The sequence below is a fragment of the Manis pentadactyla genome, chromosome 2 (genome assembly GCF_030020395.1).
Source record: "Manis pentadactyla isolate mManPen7 chromosome 2, mManPen7.hap1, whole genome shotgun sequence".
In the NCBI taxonomy this organism is placed as follows: domain Eukaryota; kingdom Metazoa; phylum Chordata; class Mammalia; order Pholidota; family Manidae; genus Manis; species Manis pentadactyla.
The window spans coordinates 215,516,772-215,532,178 of record NC_080020.1 but is presented as its reverse complement, the minus strand read 5'-3'; the positions used below and the strand labels follow the sequence as shown (position 1 = coordinate 215,532,178).

Genomic DNA, 15,407 nt, shown 5'->3' with positions numbered 1-15,407 from the left:
AATAAAATTTGTCTTTTTTGATAAAATACCTCATGAATTTGTACTGATAATTCTAAATCAAATTTAATGATACAGGTTTTTTAGTTAACCTCATTGATCTTATATTTGTGTCTCCTTTAAACTCTGACAAAAGTCTTTGTTTTCAGTGATACAAAGTAATTACTCATTTGCTTTATTCCATAGAACAGTCCTAGAACACAGTAGCAAAAAGAATAACAATATGATCACTGAAAATTGTTTTAAGATTTTGTATTTGTTGCATTTGTCCTTACTGTTTATACCACTAGAAATGCCCACTTGAGTTACTATATTTTAAAGTCAACACTGTGGTTAATGCTACAAACTGTGGATGTATACATTTAACTTTATTTCATTTTACTTTTGGTTTTTAAAGATTACTTTCTCTTTAAAAATGTATTTTTCCTTTATAGTTATGTGACTATTTTACATGGTTACAAAGTCCAATCTGTATATAAAACAAGATACGTTCAAAGAAGTCTAAATTCTCTCACTACCCTAATCCTCTCTTCACTCAGTTAACTATTTTTAGTTTTTAATTTATTGGTTTATCTTTTATTTCTTTCCTAATGTGTGTGTGTGTGTGTGTGTGTGTGTGTGTGTGTGTGTGTGTGTGTGTGTGTGTGTGTGTGTGTGTGTGTGAGACCCCCTTTCATGGATAAATGGTAGCATACTCTACATATTTAACTATACTTGGTTTTGTTTTCCACTTAATAATATATGCTGATGATCACTGCATAGTGGTCTATAAGGATCCTCCTCATTCCTTCTTACAGCTGCCTGTTACTTCATAGTTGATGGTACATGCCTGTACCATAGTTTATTCTACTAGCCTCCTACTGGTGGAATTTGGGTTATTTCCTGTCTTTTGCTGCTACACAAATTGCTGCAGTGAATATATTGTACATATAGATATCTTTTCATACTTTTGCCATGGTATTTTGGAAGACATCTCTCAAAGTAGAATTGCTAGGAAAGGACAGATGTATGCAATTTCACTAAATATTCCCATATTCCCTTTTGTATCATACATGATTTTGAATAACCACCAACTGTGCATGAAAATGCTTGTTTATTTACAGTTTAACGAGTATAGTGTGTTGTCAAACTTTTGGATTTTTACCAATCTGATAGGTAAGAAATGATACACATGTATAGTTTAAATTTATTTCTCTTACTATAAATGAACTTTTCTGGTGTTTGAGAGCCATTTGTATTTCTTCTGTATACTCTATATCTCTAGCCAATTTTTGCTGTTGGATTAACTATTTCCTTTTTTCTTTAGAAGTTCTTCATAAATTAGGTATATTGACCCTTTGTTTGCTATATATGACAATTTCCCTCTTGTTCATTGTCTTTTTTACTTTTCTTAAAGTGATTTTTTCTTGGTGGTTTTAATTGAAGTTCTTATTTAATAAATAAACCTGGAAATTTGTGACCATGTTATCCTTGCTGTTTATTCTGCTCAAGACTTGTTGAAATGAATTCTACTCTCATTTTTCTCTAGTTGTTAAGTTTCCTATATTATGAAGTCTGGGCCCTCGTATGGCAGTAGAAAAACAGGTCTGCAAACGTGTGGGTGCTGTCACTGTCATCACAAAGAGTTTGAGAGACAAATATTTAAGTCACCAACTAAATACACTTCACAGAAAGTACATTAAGTGCTGTTTAGAGAAGAAATAGAAGAACGATGCAGTGAGTGATTCTCTCTGGTAACCTGTATAGAGCCCAGGTTTCTACATGCTTGCTGTACTTAAAACTATTTTAGGATGTTTTAAACTGAAAATACTCTTGGTAACAATCTTTGCAAGTTTCTTTCAACCTGTTTCCAACACTTGAGAGCTCCAAGAGCTCCTGGGTTAATTGATTTAACCCTGGCTCCCTACCAGTGCTTCCCAGCATGATATGGAGTAAGCTACTAACATTTTTTGAGGACACTGAGGACATAAGCTTGTCTTCTCCTTCCTTTCCCTCTAAGATACTCTACTCAGGGAACTTTGTTCCAGTTGGCTTGGAAGTAGCAGAGTGATTCATCTTTTGAGATGAGATTTCTGTTTGGTGGGTTCCAGTCTTTTCATCTGTTTTTAGCAAAATGTCTTAGGGTCCTGTTTTGAAGGAACGCCCTTTTGTCTTTGATCCTTAAGGTCACAGTTAGATCAACCACCCACAAAGCCAAGTATAGTCATTGGGAGTCCAAAGTAGACAAACTAGGGCTAATATGTTGAGTGACAATGAAATATCCAAATGAATATAGAGGAAGTTACCACATGTATGATTTGGGATTTGAAAGAAAAAAATCAGGAATTTACATCTCATAGATCATGGAATCAGAGAATTTTAAAGATGAAAGCAACACTATAAAGTCATTTAACCCATCCTCATCGTACAGCTGTGGAATCTGAAACTCAGAGAGATTATCCAACTTGCTCAGGAGCACTTTACTAGATTTTGGAGGCATCTGTAGAAAGCTTGGAGTTAGGGCTGTAAGGGAAGATTCTCTGAGGGAATGTGGAAGCACAGGCAAGTGCCCAGTTAGGAATAGGCAGGAGGCAGAGTTGCCAGATACAGTGGTTGGAGAGCTCGCAGAAGCCCTGGTTTTGTGGGATCACATAGGCAAAGGGAGGAAAGGCTTGCAATTGGAGAGCAGTCAACAGTCATTTTACTTAGAAGTCAGGAATGAAGAAATACTGAATTTGATTATTAGGAAAACTTGGTAAATTTCAAGAGTACAATTTCTGTAAAGGGGAGGCAGAATGAAAAAGAGTGTTGAGGAATTGGAAACAACAGAAAAGTTTGGCAATTAATAGGAAATGGCACAGTTGTGTAGACAGTGAGACATGATGGTAGGTTTTCTTGGGAAAGCCTTTTTTTCAGGTTTGAGGGGAAGGAACTAGTGTACGGGTGACGGGGGTGGGGAGAAATTAAGAGTTCTGGGGAGATAAAAATAAGTGTTAACTAGAAGCAGTAGGATCCACCAAACATCCTTTCTTCCAAAAACTCACACTTCTCCAATTTACTATGTGCCAGGTACTGTTCCAGGCATCTTTATGTTAACAACTCATTTAATTCTCAAAATCCTATGGGGTCAATACTATCATCTGTATTTTATAAAAGAGGAAACAGAGGCACTGAAAGGTTAATTTGCCTGAAGTCACATAACCAATTGGTGGCACAGCTGAGATTCAAATTCAAGCCCAGTGTGGCTCATCTCTGCTCTGAATCTAGCAAACTGTACTGCTGCTGTTCCCATTGTAAATGTTCAGAAATGTATTTAATTTCATTACAGAGGTAAACCTGAACCAGAAAATTATTTGGTCTAAAAATACTACATATTTTATATGTATTTGATTATTATAGAAATCACTCTTGAATAATAATTTAAATAATTTAAATAATTTAAATATTCTTCTCTTTAGGTTGTGCATTATGTGTGACTCTTCCAATGAGTTTATTAAACTTTTTCAGGTAAGCATTTTATTTTTTAATTGGGAAAGAAATATTTAGAAAGTCTTAGACATTGTTATTTAGATGAATTTTAGGATCTTTTTTTCTTTGGAATCTGGACATTTTGAAAAGGTCATGAAACTTGTATTTTGAATCTAGAATGAGGTTAGGATAATTTAGGGTATTTATGGAGGCTTGTTTAGTCAGTTTCATCATAGCACAAAATGACTCGTTCTTTTGTTGTGGTTTTGTGCTCACCAAACAGTCTTCTAATTTGTCATTTTTTTTGTGAATGACTCAGGAGGGAACGTGTTCTCTTTGAATATTAATATTGATTGGCTTATTTTATTTTATTTTTTTAGTTTCTTCTGCTGTTTAATTTAAAAAAATTTTTTAGATTTTGGTATCATTAATCTACAATTACATGAAGAACATTATGTTTACTAGGCTCCCCCCTTCACCATGGCTTATGTTGTTTTTATAAATTGATTATAAGTTTTTATAAATTGATACGTGTAAGTTTAGTTAGCATGAGCATAAACTTTCTGAACTTACATGGTTTAGGACCAGACCCTGGACTTATGCTGACTGCTCCTATAGTACTATATAGAAATTCCTGTCTGTGGAGTAGGGCGGGGGTAGGGACGAGAGTTGCCTAGGTGGTGTTTTCATTTCTCTGCTCTGTGCATTTCTCCACCTTTGCTCAGCCACACTGAATTTACTTATGTGACTTTGGATATATTTTGCTCTTTCCCTTCTCAATAATTTTGTTCACACTCTTGACTACTGTTTCCTCTACCGCTTTCTGGTACTTCCCACTTCATCCTTCAGCTCTCAGATCTGTCTTGCAAAATCCTATCCATGTCAAGCCCAGTTCTATGCATCTTTCCTATTTATGGCAGCTGGCTGTCATTGGTAGAAGCCATGAAATTTAAAGTCCTCAAAGCTTTAGAGATTATTTGAGTCATTTCCTCCTCATCGTCTAAAAATGAGGTTCTGATTGGGCAATATCTTGCCCAAGGTCATATAACCAGTGGCAGAACCAGGGGTAGAATTTGGATTTCTGTCCAGGTGAGTGAGCATGTATTGGAGTACTGCCTGTGTGCCCAGAGACACAGATACACTGTGGGCCATCTCAGTTCAGTCTTTCACTCTGAAGTTCTATATTACTTTGTACCATAATAGCACTACAGGTACTCTTCTAGTATTTGTGTTCATTTTATTTTCCCTGTTAAGAATATAGTCTCATAGAACAAAGACCAAGTTTTAGTCATCTTTTTAGTCCAGAGGAAAAAATGAGAATAGAGGTCTGAAGACTTCAGTTCTAGTCCTGGCCCTGCCTCGTCGTACCAAGTTATCTAAATTTAAATTCTCATATCTTCACTTAACCTGTCTGTAAAATGGGGTTAATAATATTGGTTTTCCCTATCCCATGAGATTATTATGAGCATAAAATAAGAGAATAAGTGTGAAAGTACTTTGAAAAGTACAAAATAGAAATATAATGTAGGTTTTATATGTAATAATATTCTTTGTATTACTTGATTTTTTTTTTTCAGAAGCTATAAAAATAACACCTTGAAACACAGTTCAGTCTATGAAGCTATGGTTCCCTTCTTTTCTCCATGTTTGCTATTCATTTTGTCTACAGCATGGATCCTCCAGTCACCTTCAAATATTTTAGAGATACATCCTAGAGTTTTCTACTTCATGGTTGGAACAGCTTTTGCCAACAGCACAGTAAGATTTTTTTTCTTTGAAAAATCATTTTATATATATATATATATATGGAAACTTGTGACAGAATTTGATAATTTGAAAAACCTTATAATCAGGTTTTAATTTAAAGATATTTTACATCAGAAATTTGAAAGAATAATTAAAAACCTCAAGACAGAACCTGCTGAAAATTATTTCATTTCCTTTAAAACCAATAGGAGTTGGAGACTACGGTAGTACTTTGGAACCACAGCATACTTAAATTTTTTGTTTTGGTTGCCTGCTGAAGAATTCATGGAGTAATTCCAGTCAGACACTCTTATTAACAGTGTGGCTAAAATGGCTCCAGATCTCCTGATTAGTTTAGGGAGCTTGAAAGGGGTTTTTGAGAGCAAGAAAACACACACATAAGCATATACCATATACACATTTTTTTTTAATCAACTGATTTTTAAATTAACGTAGATTAAAATCTTTATAATAAATACAATATATTTTTAAAAATCCCTTTCTCTCCTGTGGCCCAGCAAGAGGTCAGACAGAGGGAAAGATAAGGAGGAGTTGAGAAAAGATCCCGATAGTCCTGACAGCCAGGAAGCCCATGCTCTAGCTCAGGCCAGGTCCTCAGTAAGTTTTATTATGTAACTTAGCCACTGAGCTTGCGCATTAATGTGTTTAATATACTGAGTTGTACTGATTTCAGAGGTTTAAAAATCTGAAAACACTAATACGTGGTATGAAAATATTTTTGAAAGAGTAAATAATATTTGAGTAAGATGTTGAAAGTAAAGGGAGCCAGAGAGGCTTTGAGGCTTTCCTGTGGTAATACAACTGAATTGGTGGTAGCATATCCGCATCACCATGAAGTTCAGTTGTGGGAGGCTGCTTTGAAATTTTTTTTTTCAGATGATCATAGAATCTTAAAATCGGCAGAAATTTCTTTTATCGAAACTGTTAGCCAGTGGGACAATGCCATTTATAGCATCGTTATTAAATTATCATCCTGTATCTCAGACACATGCTGAGAGCCATGGGTTTGGAGGTGGGGACAGAGGTTCATTTGGGCTCCTGAGCGGTTGAGAACTACTGAACTTAATAGTGGAATGTGAACGTGTTGGCTCAAGTACTTGAATGCTCTTTGAATGTTGGAGTGACTAGTTTTGGAAGTGCTTTGCTAATTAAATCTTCATTCTTTTTTTTAAACTAACTTCAAGTGTCAACTGATTGTTTGTCAAATGAGCAGTACCCGGTGCCCAACTTTGAACTGGTTGCTGGTTCCTCTCTTCTTGGTTGTCGTGGTGGTAAACTTAGGAGTAGCCTCTAACCTTGAGAGCATTCTCCTATATACGTTAACAACTGCTTTCACTCTGGCCCATGTCCATTATGGAGTGCGAGTGGTGAGTAATCTGGGGCAAAATTGGTTCCGTTTGGTTCTTACAAATAGTGGAAAGGAGACAAGGGAAAATTTCAAAAGAAAGTGGCTTATTACAATAGCTGGGAGAGTTTTGGATAACATCTAGGTGTGTAATTTCAGATATTATTTCTCTAATAACTATAGTAACTACAAACAGTTTAAAAGCTGGGTAATTATTATGGGGAATTCCTGTTTTTAAGTGGGTAGGAATGTGAACCATTTTCTTGGTGAATAGAATTGTAAACTCTTCTGTGCTTTTGAGTATATGGAACCAAATAATCCCATTTGTTGATTATCTGTTTCTATATTGCTTCTTCAACTTTAGGGGCATTTTTTTTTTTTTATTGAAGTATCATTGATATACAATCTTATATTGGTTTCAAGTATATAACAGTGTTTTCACAGTTACCCATACTATTAAATCTTCACTGACTTTTGCAGTACTGTCTGTCAACATAGGAAGATGTTACAGAATCACTGGCTACATTCTCCATGCTGTACTACCATCCCTGTGACCAGCTTATATTGATAATTTTGGTGCCCTTTTAGGGGCATATTTATAAGGGGAAATATAGAAGAGAATGAATTTAAGAATATTTTGCAAGCCATAATATTGTAAAATAGGAGACTAGTTTCAGGACAAATGGACTTAAGATAGGTATAATTAAAGTGAAAATCAGAACCATACAAATCATTTTCTTTTTCCTCACCATTTAGCATTATTTTCTAATTATCTTATATTTTAGCATGGTCTCATAATTACAACTTTTAATTGCTGTATAGTATTCCAGCAGAGATTAATAATTACTCAGTTTACTTAATCATGACCCAGTTAATCATTTAGGTTGTTTACAAATTTTCACCATTATCATTAGTTGGAGTGAACAACCTTAGGAATAACTTTTTTTCTTTCATTTGCTTTATTTTCTGAGGATAATTTCATAGCTGTGGGGTTATGTAAAAGGCTACTCACATTTTTATGGCCCTTAAAATATTTGTATTTGGTATGCTTATTTTGAAAGGAACCCTGCTGTGAATCAGTTTGAGAAACAAAATGTCTTTGCTCCTGTATGTCATACATATTTTTAAAATGAAGACACCTGTCATGCTTGATAATAACTTCATACCTTGCATATATTATTAAACTTAGATTTTTTTCCCTTAGTATTGTCCCCAAAGTAGCCTACATTTGTTGGAACAAAACAGATGAAAAACAAAAACCATGATAAATCTATGAGTTGTGACAACGAAGACATAATCTTTATATTTTTATCTGTGCACATTTAACACTATGTGCTTTACATCCACACTCTTAGGTCTTGACCCTGACATGTCATCAGTCATATGCATGAAGTAGACAGTTGCCAGTGCCTTTCATAATTGTTTCAATTTATTATAACCCTTCAGCAGCATATCCTTAGAAATCCATACATACACCAAACCAAAACACATTTTTAAATTCCAAAGGTGGTACATTTTCATTATTAAAAATTTGGAAAATAAATATAAGTTCATTAAAAAAATCCCAGGAACATCCTTTTTTCTGTCTTTGTACTCTTAACCACTTCTACAACTTCTGATCAGAAGGTAAAACTTGCTAGGCCACAGATCACTTGAACTATTGAAATACAAATAATAAGAATAGGAATAGGAATCCAAAATGTATAAAGAACTCACACACCTCAACACCCAAAAAGCAAATAACCTAATTAAAAAATGGGTGGAAGATATAAACAGACAGTTCTCCAAAGAAGAAATTCAGATGGCCAACAGGCACATGAAAAGATGCTCCACATCCCTAATGATCAGGGAAATGCAAGTTAAAACAACAATGAGATATCACCTCACACCAGTTAGGATGAACAACATCGAAGAGATTAGGAACAACAAATGCTGGTGAGGATGTGGAGAAAGGGGAACCCTCCTACACTGCTGGTGGGATTGTAAACTAGTTCAACCATTGTGGAAAGCAATATGGAGGTTCCTCAAAAATCTAAAAGTGGAAATACCACTTGACTCGGGAATTCCACTCCTAGGAATTTGCCCAAAGAAAGCAAGATCTCAGAGTCAAAAAGGCATACGCACCCCTATGTTTATTGCAGCACTATTTACAATAGCCAAGATATGGAAGCAACCTAAGTGTCCAGCAGTAGATGAATGGATGAAGAAGAAGTGGTACATATACAGAATGGTATACTATTCAGCCATAAGAAAGAAACAAATCCTACCATTTGCAACAACATGGATGAAGCTGGAGGACATGCTCAGTGAAATAAGCCAGGCAGAGAGAGAAGTGCCAAATGATTTCCCTCATTTGTGGAGTATAACAATGAAGCAAAACTGAAGGATCAAAATAGCAGCAGACTCATAGACTCCAAGAAGGGACTAGAGGTTAACAAAGGGGAGGGGTCGGGGAGGGCAGGTGGGGAAGGAGAGAGAAGGAGATTGAGGGGTATTACTATTAGTTCACATGGTGTGGGGGACCATGGGCAAGACAGTGTAGCACAGAGAAAACAAGTAGTGATTCTGTGGCACTTTACTACACTGATGGACAGTGACTGCAATGGGGTCGGGGGAGGGAGTTGATCATATGGGTGAAAGTAGCAACCACAGTTTTTCTTGTGAAACCTTCCTAGGAGTGTATATCAATGATACCTTAATTTAAAAAAAGAATAAGAATAGGAATAAGAAATACCAAATAGACAATATTTGCTAACTGGCACATAATATGGTCTTTCTTACCCACTAGGGGTACTCTAACTAATATGGCTGAAACTTCCCAAAATTTAGAGATCTACTTTTACAGTTTCATCAGGATTAGGACTGATTACCTAGAAGTGTTAGAAGAAGCTGAAATCAAATCTATATATGCAAACATTTGGTCTATTAAATATTATGAGTCAATTAACCCTATAATTTTTCAGTAATTTTGGATGTGAATCTGGGTGGTCTGCATGGTCCTGGAAAGACTAGATTTGGGAGTCAGGCAAACCCAGGTTCAAGTCCTAACTGTCCCAGGGTAACTCTAGTACTTTCATAGAGCCATCTAGCTCTATAGTTATCCTCGCTGAGAAAAAAAACCTCTTCATTATTTCTGATTTTTGCTGTGTCTGTACATTGTCTCCAGAGATTGAGTTCTGTGTGCTTTTAAAAAACGGGTACACATTGTCACTGCCTCATGTTCTTGTTTTCTATAGGTAAAGCAGCTGAGCAGCCATTTTCAGATTTACCCCTTCTCATTGAGGAAACCAAACTCAGATTGACTAGGAATGGAAGAAAAGAATATTGGCCTGTAATCTACAGAAAGAAGTACTGTAAATAAGATGCTTGTAAATATTTCATCCATCACCATTGAACTAAAGTGATCTGCTTAACAGACATGGGAACTCAGTGCATGTGGTACTTGGACAGCAAGAATGACACACATGATTTGACCTTGTGGAATTTTGGACCTACTAACTTCCAGCTTATTCTATTTTTTATAACCATGTGACATTTTGATTTAGCATAATGTACATTGGACAGCAAAATGTTCCTAGTGATTTTAGGTCCATAAGTCCATAATGTTTTGGTTCATACAGAGTTAAAGATGCTTTGTTTTTATTTTTAAAACCCCAAAATTAGCTTAGGAACAGTGATAACATTCAGCAAACCACAATGTTTTCAGATTTGGTACTTAGTAGTAGGTCGTTAGCTGTGGAAGCTGACAATAGCCCAGATCTAATGTAGGGGAAAGATAAGAGCAAGTCACCTCCAGCATGAGATGCCAAATGATTACAGAACAACATACAGTTGCCAAATACTGGTTTCTCTTTCCCATGGAAATGCCTTTTGTCCTCATGTGCTAAGAGAGCTAATACATATATTTAAATTCTCTAGTATTCTTGCTCTCTGTTATTGAACCAGATCTTGATAAATGGTTTAATTTTCTTTTAAAGAAAAATATTCTATGGAGACTTTAGTAGAGAATGGATTCTAAGTGTAGCTTACCCACTGGCATGGTTCATTGTTTAAATGTGGCATTTCCCACCCGCAACTGCAAGTTGCTGAGATTTTTGGTGCCTGTGAATTATTATGATCTGAATGCATGTGACAGTTCCAGTTTTATGATAATTACTTGTGAGGAATGCAGATAAACTTCCTTGTAAGAGAATTTGCCTTTGGAGTTAGGAATCTCATGAACCTCACCGAGAAATTATTACTATGAATCTCACTATGAAATTAGTTTTCTGATTCAGTTTATTCTTCTGCTCTCTCTTCCCCTCTCTTTTTTTGAGGAGGAGAGAGTACTGTGGTTTTTATTTCATGTAGGATAAAGAAGTAGAGAGAAATTCTCTGTTCTCCAACTTGCCCACTTCCCCACTGGAAGAGAATTTTTTATATACATGCCTTACTGAGTTACATACTCCCTTTTTGACTTGGAGTAGTTTTTGAAGTTTACGTACAGACTTAAAAATCCCTTTTACTCTAACGTGGTTGTTTTATAGATCACACCTTTTCACAAATATGGGTATTCTTTTTTTTTTTTGACTTTGCATTTAGTTGGTGGTGGTGAAATTTACTTGCTGATTTTCTTTTATTTTCCACTGAGTGGAGTTTGTGCTTGAATGAAGAGTGTATCTTAAACTCCCCTTTTTTGGATGGATTGCACTTGGATAAAATACGCACCACTATGTTGATATGTAATTACATTCATAATCATTATTTATCTATGAATGTGACCATCATTAAATTTAATTATAATGTATTTGTTGAATTTCAGTCTGCTGCTGTGTAAAAATAACTGTAATTAATACTTGTTTTTTAATCTGTAAGTTCTAATCATTGTCATCCAGTTTATTAGCATTGAGTCAAGGAGCTAACTCATAGTTCTGTACTCATTTTTTAAAATTGTTGTAAAGGTTTAGATATATTTGGACACTTTGTCTGAGACAAAAATGAACACTGAAAATAGATGGGAAATTGATGCAAGGAAATGTGCGTAGTGATTCCATGTTTGTTAATAAATTGCCATCATGGAGGTCAGAGAAGGAATGAATTAAGAGACAGTAACTATTTTTTGTATGCCTTGTTCTCTGTCACCTGTAAAATTGGATAAAGTGTTAATTTGGGTTGGGAACAAAACTTTGTTTTAAGGATTTTAAGCTAATCATTTTACTGTTCTATTGACCTTGTGTATGAGAATGAGATAAATCTGTATTATATAAAGAAATGATAAATATTTATAAAATGACTTTGGATCATAGGCTTTCTTCACCTTGTACTGTATAGTAAAAACAAGTAACTCTTTACTTTAGGCATAGGGTCATGTCCTATAATTTGGGGGCTGTTTAACCTCAAAGTGTGTTTCTATTCTCTTTCTGTTGCATCTATTTGAAAATTGTTTTGTGCCTATTCTTCACGACATATTTCCCTATGGTGGTAAAAAATTATGTCATTGTTAGATGAAGGAAAGGTGGTCATCAAGGAGGTAAAAGTAAAACTGAGTAATTAACTGTTTTGGAATACTGTGGACTTGTGAATCTTTGGTGACTGCTGACTCTCATTTTTGGTTTAGTCTGCCATCTTGAAGTGCATCTTGAAAGCCCCCATTTGTGATGTAGTGATACAGCAGTTGAAGAAGGACTTACTTATAAATAGCTCTGTGCATTTATGTCATACTAATTATCATAACATTTCCAAAGTATAAAAGATATTTCAGGCTTATGCATGATATCGTAGGGTGAGCTCACACCCCTGCCTTTCTCAGCATACACTGAGCTGCTTTTTGGGAAGCAATGGATGGTTGGTCATACATGCATGTTGTCTGTACATCTCAGAATTGAGTGCCTTAGCCAGGCCAGAGGTTTGCTTTGTATTTCTGCCGACCAAAGTTACCTAGACCTGTAAGAAGTTTCTTTTCATGTTATGGAGTGAAAAACTTCTTCATGCTTGTCAAAAAATAATTAGCCTATAATTGAAGGGGGGCCTGGGTCAGAAAATAATCTAAAAATACCTGAATAGAGTATGTTAATGCTGCCTTTGTGATCCTTTAAACATTCATGATCTTAGTGCACTACACAGTTTAAAGTTGCCACAATTTACATCATCATTCATCCTTTAATGCATAATAGTTGTAGTTATGGGTTTCACTCTTAAGGGTAATTCAGTAACTTCCAAGTAGAAAACTAACTAGTCTTCCTTGGTATTTTAGTAATAGCATGGTTAAAATACTTTTAATTCTTATTTTAAAAAGAAAGTTCAGTGCTGCTGATGGTCTAAAATGTTAAGAGTACTGCCACCAACATGTCATTTATGTTAATATAGAGGTATTGAGAAGAGGCGGGTTTGTCTAGAGTTGCCCAAATTCTAAATAGATACCAAGAGTATTGATTGTGGCCTGAAGGGCAGACACCGGAGGAAGACGAAAAGGCAAAAGCAGGCGTGGTGTCCACTCTAAAGGGAAGAAAGGATCACCTCAATGCTTACTGCCCTTAGAGCGCAATGTCTTAGTGCAGTGCAGAGTCCAAAATTGCCACGACTTAAATCGTCACCCCTTCAATAATTCCAGATTCAAATGTGAACTTGAAAATTTCCCGTGTTCAGTTTTCAAAGAATTAAGTTTATTTTGTAGTTAGTCAAAAAGCATTTGGAATGTACTTTGCTTTCCAAAGCAGACTGATTCTATAACCACTGGAGAATAAAAAGGTAATCTGAAAGTGTTTGAATCAAAGGTACTTTTTCCCCTTTGTATTTTAAGTAGAAGCCTATTTGTAATGCTTTGTCTTCATTCTTCACCTGGGTTTCCTTTTAACTAGTCACCATCTAGTACAGAGATGCCAACTTTCTTTATTACCCTTAGATCTTGCCACATTCAAGTCCCCTTGATTGCCTTAGATTGATGGACTAGTCAAGGACTGGAAACATGGCAGAGGGAACAAAGTAAACCTGTTGAGCTAAAACGTTTGACTTTGGGTCTCCAAATAAACCAAAAACATATAGAAATCTTTGTTAAATCATGTGTGCAGCTTGGCCTTTGTCTCTGACCTCAGTTCTGAACTTAATTGGGCATTCTATGGGAAGTTTGTGAATGAAGTCAGACTAGAATTTTCTTTGTCCTATGAGGTGTCTTTGTGAGGCAGCATGCCCTTTCTTGAACACCTTGTGGGTGAATAACCTTACCAAGTTAGCTGCCAGTACTAGAACCTTCCAGGAAGAATTTTAACTAGTATGCTGCATTTGAAGCACTTTGACATACACATTTTAAGTAACAGTTTTAAAAGTAAAATGGTGTTAAATTAATCACTGTGACACTTGAAAGTGTGATGCTTTGTACATTTTAGGAAGCTTAAGTAAATTTCTGATTTTCCTTTATTAATTATGTAACCCATGTAATTTGTATAGTTTGCTTTTCATCTTTTGACAGTGGTACAAATGACTGACATACTGTTAGGAAGTTACTTTAGGTATATGGTAAATCATGGTTGTCTAACTTCCACAGAAAGTGGCAGTATGTTTACTTGCCTGTGTGGAGCCATAGCAATTGGCTTTATTGTCTAATTCATTTCTAGTGTTTCTACAGTGCAAAATAAACGTAATCTTACTTTTTATCTTGCATGCTAGTAATATATTTTGTTCTTTCATAAGCAAATATGCAACAGATAGTAATCTAGCTGATTTTTTTTTTTTTTGGTTATCATTAATCTACAATTACACGAAGAAGAACATTATGTTTACTAGGCTCCCCCCTTCACCAAGTCCCCCCCCCAAACCGCATTACAGTCACTGTCCATCAGCATAGTAAGATGCTGTAGAATCACTAATTGTCTTCTCTGTGTTGTACAGCCCTCCCTGTGCCCCCCCAACATAATACATGCTAATCGTAATGCCCCCTTTCTTTTTCCCCACTCTGATCCCTCCCTTTCTCCCCAGTCCCTTTCCCTTTGGTAACTGTTAGTCCATTCTTGGGTTCTGTGATTCTGCTGCTGTTTTGTTCCTTCAGTTTTTCTTTGTTCTTATACTCCACATATGAGTGAAATCGTTTGGTACTTGTCTTTCTCCGCCTGGCTTATTTCACTGAGCATAATACCCTCTAGCTCCATCCATGTTGTTGCAAATGGTAGGATTTGTTTTCTTCTTATGGCTGAATAATATTCCATTGTGTATATGTACCACATCTTCTTTATCCATTCATCTACTGATGGACACTTAGGCTGCTTCCATTTCTTGGCTATTGTAAATAGTGCTGCGATAAACATAAGGGTGCACCTGTCTTTCTCAAACTGGGCTGCTGTATTCTTAGGGAAAATTCCTAGAAGTGGAATTCCTGGGTCAAATGGTATTTCTATTTTGAGCTTTTTGAGGAACCTCCATACTGCTTTCCACAATGGTTGAACTAATTTACATTCCCACCAGCAGTGTAGGAGGGTTCCCGTTTCTCCACAACCTCGCCAACATTTGTTGTTGTTTGTCTTTTGGATGGTGGCGATCCTTACTTGTGTGAGGTGATATCTCATTGTGGTTTTAATTTGCATTTCTCTGATGATTTCTAGCTGATCGTTTTTAAGCAGGAAACTGCCCTTTATGTAGACAGATCTTAAATGAGCTAATATTTATGGTAGCAAAAGAAGTTTTGCCATTTGTAGCCCTCTCACAGGTGTCCTGAGCGAAGGGGGGTTGGGTTGCATTTGATCAGAAAGACCAGGTTCCCTGAAATGGAACGTGGCACAGGGACTGATTTAGAATATTTTAACGAGGGCTTGTCTCTCTAGGAAGGTCCCTTTGGACACAACAGAAGGATTGTCGGGTCTTCCGAAGACCATTCCCATTGTTT

At 35.9% G+C, this 15,407-nt stretch overlaps 1 protein-coding gene across 1 annotated transcript in view; it reads left to right on the top strand.

The window, feature by feature from the left end:
- The window catches only part of SELENOI (selenoprotein I), a 43,751-nt gene extending 29,562 nt beyond the window's left edge, over positions 1 to 14,189 (top strand). Inside the window, exons 7-10 of the mRNA XM_036903408.2 lie at positions 3,435 to 3,483; positions 5,022 to 5,202; positions 6,396 to 6,578; positions 9,793 to 14,189. Of these exons, the coding sequence (XP_036759303.2) occupies positions 3,435 to 3,483; positions 5,022 to 5,202; positions 6,396 to 6,578; positions 9,793 to 9,891 (512 nt within the window). The 3' untranslated portion in view covers positions 9,892 to 14,189. The remainder of the gene's footprint in view (positions 1 to 3,434; positions 3,484 to 5,021; positions 5,203 to 6,395; positions 6,579 to 9,792) is intronic.
- The last annotated feature ends 1,218 nt before the right edge of the window (positions 14,190 to 15,407 follow it).